We start from the raw sequence: 19575 nt of genomic DNA, 5'->3' as shown, positions 1-19575 counted from the left end.
ACATCGTTCATCAATAAGAAGGAAGCAAAATCTCTAACAGGCCTCTTTAAATTCAGGAGGGAACACATCCTATGCTAGGAATACTGCTCTGGTCCATTTACCATGTGTGACAGAAGGATGCTGGGTTGGAATGGGGCATAGGGAAGTCAAAGGCTTTGCAGAAGGTACAGGTTTCACTGAAGAAATCCTGAAGCTTGGGCCATATGATCCCACAAACTCCACGATATTAGTAGTATCTCTGGTGGGAGAAAATACCATATAGAATTTATGGCAAGCCGCAGCAAGAGAATTACAGCATAAACACCTAAGGATTTTAAGAAAGCCCATGTCATTTGCAAGAGAGAATTAAAAATCATTTGAAAATAGCTTATAAGGTACTACTGAGCCTTGTTGAGGCAGAGTGCCTGACCACAGGCTATCAAGAGACCATGCAGCCAAAAATGTCCATTATAAGCTGGATTCTGTCAGCCAAGTCATGCAAGATCAAGCAGGCCCAGAACTAATCCATTATTAGATAAAAATGGTATATTTGGGACTGAGCACAAGTAGACAGAGAATGCACCAGTGAGCTACATGCAGAGGAGGTGGTCCGGACCCCTACAACTACCCTGAATAATGAGCACTGGCTCCCTATCCTCAACTCCTACCTGTGACTGCATGGGAAGTCCCTTATAATCACCAAGTCCAATAATGGTCTACAGATTGGTTTGGCTTGATATGTGGTACAAACTAAAAAGGAACTGCACCCCACTAGGGGGTGCCTTCAAAGTCAGTGGTGAGGGGAAATCTACCCTCAGAACATGGACAGAACTTCAGGGATCATACACTCTGTGTGGAAAGAGAAGTAGTTGAGGTAAGAATATATACTTACTTACTTACTTGTTTATTTATTGGCAGTGAATAGCTTGGCTGGTTGGTTGGCTGGATGCCTGGAGTGGGCACAAAGTAGACAGATCTTTGTCTACCATGTTATTGCCCCCAAGAGAGCATCCACCATGAAAGAGTCATGTTGCAAACTGTACTTTCTAAGGAAGGCTGCAAAATTTTCTCTAATCACACAAATCCTTCCTCCAATGTGAACTTGGCACTATTCCCATCAACTAGTGGGATTTATAGTCCCTTCCTTTCAACCTGGGTGAACATTTGTCTCTGCCTCAAACAAGAGTATATAGAATTGATGCACGTGGCTTCCCAAGCAAGATCCCAGGAGACTACTTCTATCCTCCTGGGATACATGCTCTTAGAATCCAGCCACCATGCTGTGACGAAGCCCAAATGATGCGACAGCCCACATGGAGACACCCCATATAGGCATTCTACCTGCCAACCAGATGAGGTCTCAGCTGTCAGCCAGAATAAAGATGCCTCCAGATGATTCTAGTTCCTAGATGTCAAGTCACCCTCTGCCTTCAAGTCTTCCCAGGTAAGGGTCCAGAAACTATGGGGCAAAAATAAGCCATTCTGACTGTCCCTTGTATGAATTCCTGGCCCACAGACTCCATGAACATAATAAAGTGGCTGTTCTCTACCACTAAGTTTGGATAGCTTTTTACAGAGCAATAGTAATTAGAGTAAAGCAATAAACAGCCAAATAGACATAAAGACTTGACCAGTTGACATCAGTCAGCTTGCCATCAGTCACCTCAGGTGCAAGGAGAAAGCAGCCACAGTGAAAAGTAGGGACACTATGCATATATTGAGTAGCATAGGCTCCCATTCATAGAGGCTTATCAGCTACCGCTGATGCTAAATGTCCAACCTACCAGTAAGAGAGACCCTGACATATACCATTCCTCAAGGAAACTAGCCAGCTATTCAGTGGTAATTGACTACATTGGACTCCGTTCAGACATGAAGGAGGCAGAGAGTCATCTTGACTAGAATTGACACATATTCTGGATATGGGTTTATATTTACTGCCTACAGGGCCTCAGCAAGCACCTCAATCCAAGGGCTTTCAGAATATGTAATCCACCCAAACAGGATCCCTCATAACACTGCACTGAACACAGGGATCCACAGAAGAGAAAAGAAAGTACAGCAATGACTATGTGATCATACAATATACTGGTTATACCACATCAGGTGCCACTCAAAAGCTGCTGATCTTGGGGGCTTCCCTGGTGGTGCAGTGGTTGAGAGTCTGCCTGCCAATGCGGGGGGCACGGGTTCGAGCCCTGGTCTGGGAGGATCCCACATGCCGCGGAGCAGCTGGGCCCGTGCGCCACAACTACTGAGCCTGCGCATCTGGAGCCTGTGCTCCGCAACAAGAGAGGCCGCGATAGTGAGAGGCCCGCGCACCGCGATGAAGAGTGGCCCCCGCTCGCCGCATCTAGAGAAAGCCCTCGCACAGAAACGAAGACCCAACACAGCAGTAAATAAATAAATAAATTTAAAAAAAAAAAAGCTGCTGATCTGATAGAATGATAGAAGAAAGAGCATCTAATAGAGCAACTTGGGGATAATACCCTGAGTGGATCAGGTACCCACCCCCAGGATGTAGTATAACCCTAAATTAATGAGCATTATGTGGAACTGTGTCCCTAGCAAGTAGAACACACAGGTCCAAGAGTCCCTTTACCTTCACTCCTGGTAACCCACATGGGGTATCTGTGCTTCCAATCCCCATAATTATAGACCCTGTGTGGCTAAGATTCCTGGTTTCCAGAGGGGTAACACATCCCCCAGGGAAAAGAGCAAGAGTCTCAAACTCCTGTGACAGTTGCCACCTAGCCACTGTGGGTTCCTTGTGCAAAAGACAAGCAGGCAAGAAAAAGTCACCTTTCAGGCAGGGATAATTAACCCTGATTGTTGAGAGAAGGCAAGACTGCTATGAACTCAATGTGAGGAGGGAAGAAGACATCAGGCACCCAGGTGACCCACTTAAGTATCTGTTGGTGCTCCCTCCTGATTCTGAAAGCAAATTGACAAATGCAGCAGCTGTGGAAGCAGCCTGAAAAGGGCATAGAGACCAGGATCCCAAGCCCTTCAGGGTCACTTCCCCAACCAGCCCATTAGAGTTGCTCGTTGGGGGTAAGGGAGATATAGAAAAGGTGGTTAAAAAAGGGATGATGAGTATCAGAGATCAGGAACAGCAGCAGGGGCTGAAGTTTATCCCGCAGACTTTCTTCTTGTATGTATCCCTAAGAAACGAGGCCTGCTCTCAGAGGACCAGTTCCCAGAAGGGATGAACTTTCATAAGCAAGCAAATATGAACACCACAGGGGTGATGTCTAGAAGATGTGATGCACCGTCCAGAACCCCTTCTGCATGAAGGCATTCATTCCCCCAACTCCCAAGAGTGTTACCTTCTGACTGCTCACAGTTGAGTTCCTCCCAGGATTTGCCTTCAACCCAAGGGAACCTGAGATATGTTGCCCCCTCCCCAGGGGCAGCCCACACCCAGTGATGGGTGGAAAAGGGGGTGAAAAGGATTTTTTCTCTATCTGGGACGTCTCTGAAGGTCTACCCCAACTTCACAGTACCCCATTTGCTCAGTTTAGGACTCTGCTGTAACTGAATCGCAGCTCAAATTCTCCCCCCGCTGAATTCCGGCCCTCTCCCTCTCTTCCAGGTGGTAGTTCCAAAAGCACTCCCTCCGAAACCACCTGCATGTTAATCTGCCTCTCAGTCTCTGACAAGCAGACACCTCATCCTGCCTTGATCCATCCTACTAATTCCCATGACCTGGGCCCAACTATTTTCCTGTAATAGCAATAAATTGATTCCAGCTGATCCTGCCTATTTTGGGGCCAATACCATGACCAGACTAACTCACCTGTTCCTCCACATGCAACTTCAAATCCAATCCCCCCAGAGCAGCACACAATGGTATACTGGAAGTTTGCTTTACTGGTTTTCATTTATTTGCTTTATCAAACACTTCCTATTTGTAGAAATGCTGAGTTTTTCATTAATAATGAGAAAACCTCTGCAATGTCATAATTATTGTTGGAAGGATGACAGCTATGTACAATGAATGAGAAGCAGTCAATAGTTAAGCCACCAGAAAAGATTCTTAGAGCAATTTTAAAATAATCTTTAAAAATATCTAGACTTTACCTTTTGTCACAACTAAAGATATTTAAATAGCATTTTCAAGTTCATAAGAATCTCTATTCCAGCTTCTTTTAGACATTTAATTGAATTAATATTGTTAATATTTATAATATCCAATTAAATGATAAACCATAACGTACAGATGCATCTTAGGTATATAATTTTATACCTAATCATTAAGACACTATCCACCTTCATCCAAAATAGATCATTGCATCCAAGGTATCATAAAATACAAAAATTAGAAGTAAAGACATAAAAACAGGGTGCACTATTTTTTGTAAGTACTCCCAGATATATCATTAAATATGTGAGGTAGGAAAAACATACAATCTATGATTAAACTCTTTTGAACTTTGATTTGACTCATCTCTTACTCTATTCCTTTACAAAGGCTTGCAATTTAATTTGAGATTCTTAGATTGCAAAATACATGATGGCCCACTCCATTTCACAACATTATCACAATTTTCAGTGTGCAGAAAGTCATAGACCACTAGTTTCAACTATCTGGCTTGAGTATGAAGAAGCACTCTTTAGAGAAAAATTCACAAAATCGATGTTTCTCCATATTCTTAAAGAGGTCTGACTTTAAAACACAACAATCACAGCACCCAGTTATACTAAGAATTAATGAATTCCGCATTGTGAATGTATAGTGAATTTCAGGGCACTGCTCTTGCAGCCAGACTGAATTAAGAGTTAAAGTTCTAAAGCCTCAACTGCCTCTGAAAATTTGGGGGGTGGTTATCAGTTAAAGAAAACATCAGCTGTTTAGAAATGCATGGCATTACAGCTGAATATAATACCTTTCCTGTTCTCGCTTGAAATGGTTTCCTATCGAAGCAGTTTCTGTATCAATCACACAATAGCCAGAATGGTACAGGGTTATACTATATCACACAATAGCTACATTCAAAAAGCACAGGAAAAAAATTACTTTTATAGCAGCAAATGCTGTAGCTAAAAGCCTAAAACAAATCACCAAACTGCACTAATTTGTAAGCTTTGAGGTTTGAGGAACTCCCTGGCAGCTAAGAGAAGGGCAGAGCTTGCAATCAACTGTCCTCTTGAGCACAACACGATTTTCAAGAATAGAAACCCGCTGATACGCTGATATAGTCTCCTCAATTAACTCTGCAAAAAATGCCCAAGCAATACCCAGAGGGAACTCAAGGCAAAAATCAGGCCAAATATCACACTTAACTATCAATCTTACCAAGGCCAGTGATTGTTAATCAGCCTGGGGGAAAATAAAGTAGTACAGTTGACAGTTTATTTTTTTTATGAGCACATGCTTCCTATTTTACATGGAGGAATATAACTACTTCTGCAGAATATCTAGTAGAGCCATGTCTTCATTTTTACAGGTCACTAATTATGAATATGCTTAAAATATCCTACTAGTCCAAAAATAAATTATACCAGAGAGAGTCCTCAGTATGGGCATTTTGCTTCTAAAACAAAAAAAAAAAAACCAAAATTATAAATCATATCTTCTTTTTCCAAGTAAGAAAATTATGATACAAAGTGCTGACATTAGCTACCTATTTATATTTCTCAGGCAAAAAGCTAGAATTTATCACCCAGTCGGCATTTCAAATATAGACTGAGATGTCACATACATGGCACAAGATGATCCAGGTAACTTGCATGGCTTCATCATAGTGGGTATAAACACGCATATATGAATATAATTTAATAATACATATAAGAATATATACAAATATTTATTTTCATATACACTTCATATGTGATTTCAAATTCAGCCACTGGTAACTGTATGGTAGTTATTTAAACTGTATGAGTTTCAGATTTCTCATCTATTTCATTCAAAGATTAGACTATGACATAATGTATAAAAAACTCCTAGTAGAAGGTGTGACATATAGGAGGCACTTGAAAAACGGCAATTATTCTATGAAAAAATTACGATATCCTATGTTTATTTTTCAATGACAGATGGAAAAAGAGAGCAGATAACCCAAGTTAATTGAATTTGGTTTACAGATATATTTTAGAATCCATACTTGAAGACAGATATGTCTTATGCTCTAAATTCCCACTTAAAAAAGAGGAAAGACCAGTATAAAGACCTGGCTAATAGAGCAGGAGGCATGGTCTTTTGAGTATGCAAGTGACACTGGGCTTTAAGTGTATACATCACTATAGTTCAGGTAAAATAAACTTCACGTGTATTGCTCTTATGCAGCTGAGAAACATTTCTGTCAATTGCAAAGATATAGAAGGAAAAAAGTAATGAGAGTTTCTGAAGGTAATGTTGGAAATTGGTGAACAATACAAACATGAATTATCACAAAAGATATCTAAAAGCAAAATGAATGTTAGATGAGAGACTGCATGCCCTGCTGTCAACACTGAATCAGAGTCAGCTTTGCAAGGGAAGCAAGAAAGCCATCCAATTCCTTGTCTAAAGTTCAGCCGCTACTCCATGAGACCCACTCCATGAATACACAGATACACCCACATATCCACACACTCATAGACAGTTAATATATATGAATATATATTTTAGAGTATATACACATATATTATATATACAAATATATATGTGTAGTTTATGTGTAGAAAGATAGATATCTTCTTTACACTTTCTCTGAAACTGGAGAGGTGATTAAACTTAAAAGGTTTCAAAGTACTTCTTTGCATAAGTAAGCTTAGAGAATTAAGGCATTAACGAGTGAGTTTTCAATGATGACAGAAAATTAAAAACTTAAATGCTTTTTGAAATATCAACTAAAATCATATAATCATAATAGAGTTCAACAGTAAATTATGAAATCACAGGAAGCAGGAAGAAGGCCACTTTTAACCCCAGCTGCTGCAACTAGAGGAATGTTTGTTAGTGAGATACAGAAAATCATCAGAGGATAAGTAGCCTCTGAGTAAAATGGCTGTGGCCCACTGAGAATTATTCTTGTCTTAGGTAAAGAGGGGGAAGTTTCTAAACCCCAATCTTAGCAATATTACAGGGTCAGAATGGAAGAGAGCTGCGCCTCCTTAGGCAATTACACTTAGATGAAGCTACACATGACAAAGTAAGAACAAAATTAGCCCAAGATTGAGGTTTGATTAATTGTGAACTAAGACTGAAAACTTTAATATTAACACAGCAGCTCTGTACAAAGAAAGGGTACAGGTAATATAGTCCAGTGTGAAACATGAACCAAATGAAAAAGGTAAGTAAATAAAAGAATGAGGGGAGAATCACAATAATGGTGTAGAATAAGCCATGAAAAAGAATGAACAAGTTCAGAACCAGGATAAAAACAACTATACAACTTCTTGATAATAACTTCACTAGTTCTGAAATACTACCAGGATAAGACTGACAACTCAAAAACTACACGTCAGTTAAATCTGTGCATGTCACAGAGTCTACTGTGTGTATATGCTTAAGGTGACATGCTTAGCAAAGCCAATATTGTTCATCCCTCGTAGTGGGGAAAATTATTCTCAACTAATAATTTTGTTGCCTGTTTAAAGTCTCAAGTAAAGATGACCTTTTGGTTTGGTTACAGAATATTCCCAATATATATACCAATATTCCCAACCAATAACTAGCTAATATTCTGACACTCAGAAAACTAGCCTAATGAATTTCTTCCATGTAGTTAGTTATATGAATGGGTATTATTGAGGTGAGCTACCTTTCTCCCTCAAAAAATAGAAAATAAGTGTTTACCAAGGATAATTAAAATCCATTATATATAAAAATGCTTTCTTATGTATGTAGCTGTTACAGTGTAATGGTGAATAAGGTCCCAGCCTTTTCAGTTAATTTTATAGATTTTTTTTAATGATTAGGTGACTAGGTGGGAAACAGTAATTTTGGTCACTTTGGGACCAAATACACAATAAACTTGCGATAGCCCCACTTAATGATTTATTCTCATTTTCTCTGGTTTTATTTTTAAATTACCAATGACTTGTAGTCTCACAAATATATCCCTATTTGTATCATTTTTAGATTAGTCTCGAAATGGCAGGACATTGAGACTATTCTCGCTCCTTGGTACAAAAGCAAGATTTATACATATATTTGAACACACACATATATAAATATACTCATGGTCATAAGGTTTAGGCGACACTGTCTCTGGAGCTCTTAAATGAGGGGGGATACCAGCTCCCCACCCCCACCATTAAGGAGCAAAAGGAGAAACTCCAGGGTTATATGGATTGAGAGAAGAAGACTAGCCTGAGGAGCAATACCAGCCACATGTGCATACAAGATGCAATAGCAAATGGCATTTTTCATGCACATATTAATATTACATACACTGTTTAAAAATATACCACTTGAGTTATTTTCTGATAGACTGACAGATGGGAATTATTTTTTCCAGAAAAAAATTACTTGCTCCCTGTTACTTCCAAGCCCCTTACTCTGTTCTGAGAACCAAATGGCACTCCCACTAGGAGGTCCAATTGTTGGACCACCTGAGTGTACTTTTTTAAGAAGATAAAGGATGCTTGCTATGCAGTCTCCCTCTACTCCAGATATAAAAATGCAACCAGACTTTTTTATTCTTGCTGTTATTTACATTTTCTCTGTATAGCAGCCCACTTTCCTAAGAGTTTATTAGAGATGGAAACTGAGGGATAAAGAGATTAAGATTTTTTTTGCTTCTGGTCATGGAGTAGAGCAGCAGGTGAACAAGAAGAAAGCCCAAGTTCCCCAACAGTTTTCAACCACATTATGCTGCCTTGCACAAGAATAAAAAAAAATAATAATGAAAGCACATACCTCTTTTCATAAAGGCAACGCATTCATCTCAGTGGCTGTACATTTGTAAAGAACAACATGGACTCTTAAAAAGGCTTTGAAAAGTCTTTGACCTTAACTCCAAAAGGAGCTGCCATGTAAGTTCAAAGCTTCTCAAGTTTGCGTAGAATTGGGGAGGGCTCAGTATCCTACAGGAACTTTAGAGACAACTGTCTTAACTCCTAATGAGGTCAAGTGGCTCCACATTGCACACACACAAACCTAGGAACTTGGTAAACATAAATATCTGAGCAAGTTCCAGAGTATCACACAGTCAAATTTATTTCACAGACTTACAGACTTTGGGGAAGAGGGAGTTACCATAGGTTAATGATGGATACATCTTTCTAGTTGGGACAAACTTTGGAGAAATTGCTTAGGCTTAATACTAGACACGTACTGCAGGGTTATTTTCCTTTCTGCCCTATTATTCTTGCAGCTGGGATCTGTGCTTTAGCACTGGCCTATCCTCCCTCTTTATCTATATTACATCAACCTACTTTCAAGACTCAAATCATGACGTACCAGCTTTTTCAAGTTTCCTCCAACCATGGCAGCTATCAATGCTCTCTCGTCTTGCACAAATATTTGTATATTTCTCATAGTCTTATTTTGTTTGTTTTTCCATTTGGCTTTGTCTTTTAATTAACTAGTAAACTCTTTGAGTTCACAGCTCTTACTACTTAGTTACATGTTTAATCCATAGAAGTTATACCTTAATTTGCTGACTCAAGTTACTAGAACTTACCCACAATCGGACCAGAATCTGTGTACAATTCCTACTGAAAATTTCTGAAAAGTTGCATATCTTCCTCAGAGTTTTATATCCTTCTCAGGAGACTCGTGGGAGCCTCCCCCTCTTCAGTAGGAAGTGGACCCGAGGCAAGGCCTGGACCAAATTCATAGCTCCACTCAGAAATAACAGAGAGAATGCCCCAATGTTTAATCTGCGCCTATCTCTCCTTAAGTACAATCAATTGGCAGGTAGGATAATCTGGTCCACTGGGACCATAGGCTCTGCTTAAGGATTCCTCATCTTTCTATCTTTCCCTTTCAGGAGAACAGAAAAATCTCCCTGAAGTTGTCATTCAGTCAAATGGCAGACATTTTTTTTTCTTCCTCTGTTTGACACACATGAACAAAGTTCTATTTACTTCAGAAAAATATTAGTTTGCTGTTTTGCTATTACTTATAGGACAGATATATTTTTCGAATGGCCTTTTCAGGCCAGCATTTGATTTCCTACTCACCTCATTGAGATTTCAATGCCCTTTGTGCTGTCCTTTAAGACTGTGGGAGGCCTAGCTATGAACCAACCCTTCCTCTTTCAGACATATATGTTTCCCTTTCCACAGAATCACTTCATTATTTTTATCCCTCTCATTCTTATTCCAACAAAACAGGACAAGAAATATGCTGCTTGCGGATATGGTAACATGTCACATATTTGACCCCATCTGCCAACCACACAATAGTCCTTGGTATAGTTTTGACAGGGAACAGCAAGAAACTGATGTCTCCTATTTTTATGTAAAGTTGTAGAGGTAGCATACTAAAAGACAGAAAGAAAATTTACGTCATAATTTCTAATACCTTTGCTCCTACCATAATATGTCTTTAATTGGTAAATTTATAGTAAATGTGTAATAGCCAAAAAAAATATTCCTAACATTTGAAATCCTTTTCTATGACTGTGAACTCCTGGGGAAAGTATGATTTAGATTATGAAATGGAAATCATCTTTCTTACTGAATTCAATCAATTACATCAACAGGAAAGGAAATAAGTCTTTTAAAACACAAGATAGAAATAGTATCTTGGAAATAGTATCTTGGCACTAGTATCTTGGAAAAGTAGTAAGAAACCAATATAAGAGAGGTTAATTGGGATCAGTTCAAGGTCATATAAGTTAAGAAAAAAATGGAATTGTACTGGTATAAAATGGGAAATAACTAAGTGCATGATCCAATAATGGAGATGAGGGATTTTAGCAAGGTGACAAAAAAATATCCATCCAGTGAATGAGCCTGGATTGTGGAAAAAAGAGTTGTGAAAGAAATCTCACGAATAGGATAGGACCACCATCAGACTAGCATAATATAAAGCCATTGTGTCATAAATTAGTGAGATGATTTAATGCCATCGTAAAGTCTCTTCTGACTTTATGATTTTATAGGGCCAAAAGTTTATTAATTGGATTTGAAAATAAAAATAGGATACAGTGGCCTATAAATGAAATCATTTCTTCATTCTGCTCTAAGTAATATATTTACATTGACAGTCACTGAAGCAAAGAAATGAAATTTCATTTTGAGGGGCTATTCAGTTAACGGCAATTACAGTGAAGCTAAAAACGTTCACCCTATTCATACTTGAAATGCATTCAATATAATACTTTGCTTGTCCTTCCGAAATAGCCAAAAGGGAAAGTAAGATCTTCCCCCAATTCAACTGGGAGCTGATAGCACATTTCTTCAGTTCACTGCAGCTGCCAAGAGCTCAGTTCCAGGACTAGGCAGGTATAACTGACTCTTTGCCTTTGACTTTGTGGGTTTCGAGCCTTGAGCCCAACTCTTCCAAGACTCTTCCCAAAGCATGAGGACCAGGCCAGAGAACATGAGTGATGAATTATCTCAATAGGTGGAAAGCAACCCAAGATCACGGTTCCTAACACTGTGTTAAGACATAAACTGAACCCACAGGCTCATGCTATTAGTTGCATCCCATGAGCCCTACCCCAATCACATTAAAACAGCATTTTAAAAGAATACAGGGCACATTTTTTCCAGAAAACCTGTTTCTCAAAATAGGTTTAAGGTGGTTTGCCTTACAAAACAAAAACGAAAATAATTTTACAATATCAATAAGAGCTGGTATCAGAGACAATAAAATTAAGCCAAGATAATGAAGATCATGAAAAATGCCTCCCTTGAATTTCTTTTATGACATCTATTCACCCTCACCGATTTGTTCTCTAGAAAATGATTCCTTAGGCTTAATGTTCAACCTGCTCAATCTAAAGTACTTAATAGCCCACTTAGGGGCTTCCCAGGGACAAACAGGACATGAGCAAGTAACACTGTATAAAATAATCTGCTCATTTGTCATGCGAATTCTCAGTAACACGACCAGTAAGGACAACCTTGAATGTACAAAAATAATCTCAAGGTACAAAGGACAGCCCACTTTTCCTGTGATGGTGACCAAAGTGGTGATGACCCAGGGTGCGCGCATGTGTGTGCGTGTCCTCGCGTGCACATAGGGACAGTGCGGTGAGGAGTGGGAAGAGAGAAGGTTAAAGCTAACTGCATATGACAGAGCTTCAGATTTACCTTTTTTTAGCAACACTCATTAAAGTCATCTCCCACAGGCTGACACCCTAAATATGTGTTCAGTCAAAAGCAGAATCTGATCACAGGGTTCCTCCAAACTCATAACAGGACAAAAATCACAATTCAGTGCACCTTGGGATAATTTTGCTGTGAGGATGGAAACATCCTGGGACTGGATGTAATGGTCAACTGACCTGCCAGAGCACTCTTATCCCTTTGGGTCTATCTGTACATTTAGATTCAACCCACTGACAGTCTGAAAGATCTTCCAGATCCTTCCTGTTTACCTTATCCCCTGGTTCTCAATTCCACCAAGCCTTTTCTGTCATCTACTGCCTAGGGTGTCATTCTTAAAATTTACGAGACTAATTGATATTACTTGAATGGAGAGAATATAGCTTGCTAATTTGTCATACACGTGTGTTGATAAACTTATTCTATTTATTGCTTTCTAGCACATCCTGCAAGCTATTTATGGGCAGTACATTAATTATTTTAGGACACCAAGTCATTGGTAGATTTGGCTCCCATTAAAAACTATTTAGACATAGACTTTTATTTTGTTTTTCAATTGCAGTGGGGATTTGTCCTGTGCTAATGCAGTTATAATCTTTTATTAGCCTCCTCGGAAATTAAGGGTATAATAGGTCAGAAGTAAAAATACAATGTGTGGCAATGGAGCAGTTTTTTCCTTTTTAAGCAAGACAACTGTGAAGTTTACAGGAGATATGATTCTCAAAATTATGTAATTATCAACAGGTTCTCTAAAAAACACAGTTAAACATCCACAGAATAACTTACAAAGAAAACTTTCAAAACTAGGAAAAATACTTTGGATCACACAGCTCTAAGTATTGCAGTTGCATACACCTAGCTGGGGTTTACATTGTGACCCTTGATGCTATGTTTAATCAGTTATCCTAAATGTAATGCAATGGGTTTAGTGCAACAAAATTAACAATGCCAAAAATGGATACCAGTTCACTGTTCTTTAATGACTTTTTGGTTTTCAGTGACGTTTAATATAGTAAAAAGAAAATTAAAATAAAACTTTAAACTTCCAAGATTATTTTGAGGAAAAAGCTTGAATACCAAAAATTTTTTTTTAATTCAAGAAGGGAGAATATATAACTTAAGAAAATTGATTTTAAAAACTACACAGGGAATTCCCTGGTGGTCCAGTGGTTAGGACTCCACGCTTTCACTGCCATGGCCCCGGGTTCAATCCCTGGTTGGGGAACTAAGATCCCACAAGCCTCATGGCATGGCCAAAAAAAAATTTATTAAAAAAAATCAAAAAATAAAAACTACACAAATATAGATATCTACAGGGAAAAATGCCATTTTTAAAAAATGTTTTTTAATGACATCAGAATCATTGGTGGAGGGTAGACAGGCAGATATAAATCAAAAGATAATCTCCCTTACCCAAATGCCACATATACACAAATCTCAGCTACTGTGCAGTAAGTCTGCTAAGCAATATCCCCAGATAAATGACAGTAAGTCCCTAGGTCTATAGCAGAAACTTTTATACTTAAGTAGTACACACGGTACCAAGCTGATCAAACACAATAGGAAGAAGATTACAGTAACTCAAGACAATATAATCTATATATTAAAACAAATAGTCTCAATTACTTAAAAACATCTGAATTTCATGCTCAGAATTTTCCAGGCTAGCAGTAGAAGAATGAAGGGCTGACTAGCTATTTCAAAGAAGAAAGGTTACAATGATATATTTCTAAATCATGTAATTAGTTTTAGGCTACAGTGAAGTGATTTTGCCTGAATTACCGATAAAATAATTTTATTTTCTCTTGAACTTAGCTACTAGAAAACAATATTAAGAAATAATACTTTGTGTGTAGCACGAATGGTTTTACATCTGGCCAACACAGGCAAATAAAGGGTGACAGGGATACAGACTTATGCTAGCAAAGTTCCTATCTAGGTCTTTGAAGTCTCTGTTTATAATTGCACTGCTTTTTTTAATTAATCATTTTCCAGACTCCTCATGTAAAATGTTCAAAACACACTTTATAATCTTACACTAACTCTTATGTCTACGTCCTTCTTACAGTTAATCAATATTTTATACCTAAATAAAAATAAAATCTTCTCTTCCCCATAAATGCTTCCACAAAAAATAAAAAGATGAAACTACTTCAGGTTAAGAAAGGTCATGGTTTACAAAGTCAAAGCAATGAAATGTGAAGTTTTATCAGTGGTTCTCAGACTTTAGCATGCATCCTAATCATCACCTGAGGTGAAAAACACAGAATGTGGATCCCACACTCTGAATTTCTGATTTAGAAATCCTGGGAGGGGTCAGAGAATTTGCATTCCTAACAAGTTCCCAGGTGATGCTAATGCTGAAGGTTAGGGATTCCCACCTTGAGAATCTAACTTCTGTGATTTGTAAGACATATTTGAAAAGTAATATATATATTTTTTCACCCACCTGATAGCTATGACATTTATAATGACTAGAGATGCTGACTAATTTTCAAACAAAGTCAATTCTACTCCTAGCTAAGTGACTAATAACCACATCAATAGTAAAAGAAAAAAAAAAAAGACCACCACCTTCACAATGATCAGCTCAGTAGCAGAAATGCCTTCCCCCTTATTGTTAAGCAGCATGGCCCAGGACTGTTTTGATGCAATTGTTCTCTACTTGTCTCCACTCCTACATCTTACACTTTTCCACCGCCCTGCATGAGACTTGCCAGGACAAACAATCTGAATGACAAACAGTGACAGAAAAATGGAACCCTTTCTAATCAAGACAGTTCCAGAACATCCCCTACCCACCCCCCCGATTTTTCTCACTTCTCATCTCCTACACACACACACACACACACACACACACACACAAACACACACATTTAAAAAAACAAAACAAAAAACAAAAACTTTTTATTTGGGCTAATCTGAACCAATGGGAGAGAAATAAAGACTTGGACAAGCAGAGTTCAGACTCACACTAGGGAACAGCTCGCTGAGAAGGTTCCATCTTATCTGCAGCATTCCTCCATCCCTAGAATCCCAGCCACTCTCAGCTTCGGGACACCAGAGTCCAGCAGAAGTCAAAACAGCACTAAATGAATTCCTGCTCCGCTCAAGGCCTCACCTCCTGCCATCAGCCAAGCGGTTTAAGCCAAGAGGTTCAAGACCTCAGCATCTCTCCTACACACACCAGCAGCAGCGGTACCAGCACCACCACCACCACCAAGAAAGCTCTCTTTCATTCGGGAAAGGGAGTGAGGAGAGAGGGGAAATTAAGATGCTTAGAGGTGGGAGAAAGTGAAGATCTCTTGTCCAGAGCCAAGGAGGGAAGTAGGAAGACAGGCAAGGGGAGCGGCCGATGAAGCGAAGCAGAGGCCAGAGCTCGCCGCTCCTGACCCTCTCCCCACCAGCCCCCAGCACCGCTCAGCCCTGGACAAGACACCGCGGAGAGAGCAAAGGCGGACCTCCCGCCTCGGTTCCCAAACACCTGCCCACTGCGCACTCCACGTTCCCAGACAGTTTGAGGGCTCAAGGTCCCCCTGCATCCGCGCCCACTCCCAAGTCACTTCTAGGGTCTGCGCTTCCACAAACACTCATGCCCTTTGCCCGGGGCAGCCGGTGCCTAGCACTGCAGCGCTGGGGTCCCAACCCCGAGGGAGACAAAGGGCGAGCTGCCAAATTTCCAGCACACACTTTCTCTGGATGTCGGCCCCAGCCTGGGAGCTGTGGGTGAGTCTCGGCCTGCTGTCCCCTCAAGGGCTCTTCTCCTAACCTTCCCACCATACCTCGAGAACACAAAAGTTATTTTTTCCTTTGTAGCACCGCCTGCTTATCCCAGGAGAAGACTCACATTTGAGCCAGAGAGAGAGAGAGAGTGTGTGTGTGTGTGTGTGTGTGTGTGTGTGTGTGTGTGTGTATCTTTCAGTCCCGAAAACCAAGGGTGCCAACTGCTGACAGGCGAAGGAACCTGGATTGGCTCTTGAGGACTTAAAAACATCCGAATTAACTAGCTCATCCTTCTCTCCGTCCTAACCCTCCCAGACCTGCGTTTTCCGGAGAACTGAGATTATGTTCCTGTTGCAGTGAGCCAGTGTCCTGCCCCGGAGCCGAGACGCGCAGACTTGGCCGTCCGTTCATTCATGCATTTGCTCATCCATTCACATAAACATGTCCCTTAATTGTGTCTGGCACCGAGAATCTTGCCTGCTATTTTCCCCTCCCCAAGTCAGTGCTCATGGCAACGGTTGGTGCAGAACGCAACTCGACTGTCAACCCACTTCCTGAGCCGGAAAATCAAGTCAAGTAGGCATTCAACTCTCCCCACGCCCCCCCCCCCCCAAGAAAAAGGAAAAGGAAAAGAGAAGGCTGAGGGACGGGGCGGAGAGGAATGGGGAGCTCACTGGGGTCACATTCGAAGCTTCCCTTGGGAGGAAACCGCGGCACCGACACCAAGGCATGCAAGGAGCCAAATCATTATTAAATCAAAGACAGCTAGAGCTCGGGTCCCCCAGGGGGGATAAATCAAGTGCAAAGCCACTTATTTGCACGAGTGCTGGGCTGCCGGCTCGACCCAACTCCGAGCCCGAGCCGAGGCGCTGGGAAAGCGGTTCGCAGCCCGATTCGCAGCGCGCTCGCCGCCTCCTTATCGCTCCCAATAACGTGAAGTGGAAATCAAAAGCCACGCCGGGAGGGGCCCCGGAACGGCGCGAGTCGTGCATTTTCGCTCACCAGCCCATCTTCCCTAAGAATCACAAGGTCACAATAGCGTCGCGATTCCACTCACCGTACACTCCTTGGCCGGAGATCCCCTCCAGGAGGACTGTCAGCAGCCACACGAGACCGTACACTAAATCCATCTTCACGTGAACATGAACATATCCAGCCCAGGGTGGACGCAGCGGGACCTTCTGGAGGCCGGCGGCCAGCCGGGCGCGCTCCGCTCGCTCTCCAGCCGAGCCGAGGTGCCCGGGAACCGCTCGCGGAAGAGGGAAGCGCGGTCCGTCCGTCTTCCCCCGGCGGCGGCCGTGAGCGGAGCGCAGGAGCCCCTCACACCCCACACTCATGCACACATACACACACACACACACACTCCCACAACACAATACCCTGACACAGACTCACACGCACGCCTCACTCACACTGGGCGCCTGGGAAAATCGCAGACGCCGGGGAGGAGCAGGGGGCGTGATGGGAAGCGGGGCCGGGAGGCGAAGTGTTCTTCAGGGGAGCGGGCTGGAGTCTCCGCAGCGGCTGCGGCGGCGGCGGCGGCGGCGGCGGCGCGCTGGGCCGGCGGCGGGTGCTGGCGAGGGGCCGGGTGTGCCGAGCGGTGCGAGCCTGACGCGGGCAGCCAGGGAGCAGGAAGTGGCCTCTGACTCGGGGCACCGAGCAGGGGCTTCCTCGCTTGGGTTCGCCTTTACAAAGTAACTCGCGAAGGTCCCCGGAGGAGCGTCAAGCGGCGGCAGCGGCCCGCCCGCCCGCAGTCCGGAGCCCCCAGCCCTGCTGTCTTGCCTTCCCCCATTCCATCAGTTGCCATTGCAACGCCAATCCTGTTACACGATACAGGCTCGCATCGCCGAGCGGGGAGAGGAGGAAGAGGAGGAGGAGGAAGAGGAGGAGTGGGGCTAGGGGCACGGGGGTGGGGAGGAAGGGAAGGGAGGAGGGGGAAGAAGGAGGAGAGGGACCGACAGGGCGCAGAGTGTGAGTCTGGAGCTTTCTCGGGCACCAGCCTCAGCCGCCGCCGCCGCCGCCGCGGCCACCTCCACCGTTCTCCAAAATAGCCTTTAGCGCCACGCCAGCGAAGAGGGGGCTCAGGCCGGCCGCACCAATTCCGGGAGCCGAAAGCAGAGTCCAGGCACCGTCCCTTGCAAGAGACGGAGAATGCCAAGCAGAGAGCGGATCGCACACACGTCTACGCGTGCCCACCGGCACCGCGCGCGTCCTCTTCGCTTCCGCGCTGCCCCCGCCAGGTGGAGGGGTGGGGGCGGCCGGGACAGGCGGGAGTTTAGAGGAAGGCGCCGCAGAAGGGGTTCCCCGCCTGGGCTAACGTAGTGCTGGCATCCGGAGATGAACGCGGGAGCGGCCGCCTGAGAAGGACACCGGCTGCGTGGCCGCCGTTCGGGCCCCAGCTGCGGCGGAGGTGCCCGGGCCGGGCGGCGAAGCGCCGAGGGCTCGACGCCGGCCGGAATCCCTGGGTGTGCGCGGGGGTGCGCGCCGCGGAGGCGGAAAGGAGGAGGAGGGCGAAGCGGCCAGTGGGTCTGCGGGGCTGCCGAGCTGCCGGGCTGCCGGAGAGGAAGGCTGTGTGTGGTCACGTTGTGCGCTACGTGCTGAGAGCGCGAGCTTCTAGCCGCAGCCGGGCGACGTCAAAGCCGGGTGCGCGGCTCAGTCGCCTGCCTCCGCGCCTCCTCCTCACTCTGCCTTCCTGTGTCAGCCGTGGAGCTCATCAGTATGGACAGTGCAGAGAGGCTCCGCGAGGCCGACGGCATCCGGCCTCCAGCCTTCAGCCTTCCCCGCGAGCCCCCCGTCCCCCCACCTCCCGGAGCTGCGCGTCCTCGGACACCGGTTATCGTTTCCGATGCCGCTGTTGGCGTTTGCACGCGGAAGGGCAGCTACCACCTTAGACCCCGGGTAATTAAAGGACACACCATCCCCTCCCCGCCGCCCAAGGTCTCCCAGGATCCGTTCCGCTTGACTAGGGGGCAGAACCCGCCACAGCACTTGGAAACAGCATTGTTTCTTCCCCATTTCTGTCCTTTTAAATGGAAATATGGTCATCACAGCAGTGAAGGCTCTAGGGGGAAAACACTAAGAGTTCAGAGCTTAGTATGTTTAATATGCAATGTCTCCTACTAAAGTTAACCGCTTTGAAAATCTTTTCTCTTTTGTGACAGAGGCTCTCGAGGAGCTTAAGAAATTCATAGTTACAAAAGGATTAGCAAATGCAAAGCATCTATAATTTACATTGGAACTAGTGTAGAAATAGTCCACCGAAGATTTATAGGGGAAAACTGGTAATATAAGTAGTGGTTTCTGATTTGTCTCTGTAGCCACAAAAATTAGTGCTTCCTGCACGCAATCCACTTTGTCGAATATGTTCTTCACTCTTCAAACAACATATGGGTAGGGAAGTGATTAAAATAGCTAAAAACGTGCATTTATACATGTGTTTAAAAAAAGTAATTGCTATGGAAAATTTGGAGCATAGTATTCATTTATCTGCTCCCATAATAGACTGGTATAACACACTGCAGGTCCCTTTCCCTCTGCTATGGCTAGGAGGGGCAGGAGGGGGTGTGTTACCTCCGAGCACTAGGAAATGAATAGTCCCCATTGTTTCCACCAAGGTCCTTTTCCTCACTTAAGTGAATTATGCATATTATTTTTACA

General features: G+C 43.1%; 1 protein-coding gene across 1 annotated transcript in view; it reads right to left on the bottom strand.

The window, feature by feature from the left end:
• The window catches only part of MDGA2 (MAM domain containing glycosylphosphatidylinositol anchor 2), an 814342-nt gene extending 796872 nt beyond the window's left edge, over positions 1 to 17470 (bottom strand). The window contains exon 1 of the mRNA XM_068545716.1: positions 16976 to 17470. Within this exon, the coding sequence (XP_068401817.1) occupies positions 16976 to 17255 (280 nt within the window). The 5' untranslated portion in view covers positions 17256 to 17470. The remainder of the gene's footprint in view (positions 1 to 16975) is intronic.
• Positions 17471 to 19575: the final 2105 nt, after the last annotated feature.

The sequence above is a fragment of the Eschrichtius robustus genome, chromosome 1, assembly GCF_028021215.1.
Source record: "Eschrichtius robustus isolate mEscRob2 chromosome 1, mEscRob2.pri, whole genome shotgun sequence".
Lineage (NCBI taxonomy): Eukaryota > Metazoa > Chordata > Mammalia > Artiodactyla > Eschrichtiidae > Eschrichtius > Eschrichtius robustus.
The sequence above is the reverse complement of the archived record's forward strand: the minus strand, read 5'-3'. Positions and strand labels throughout refer to the sequence as shown.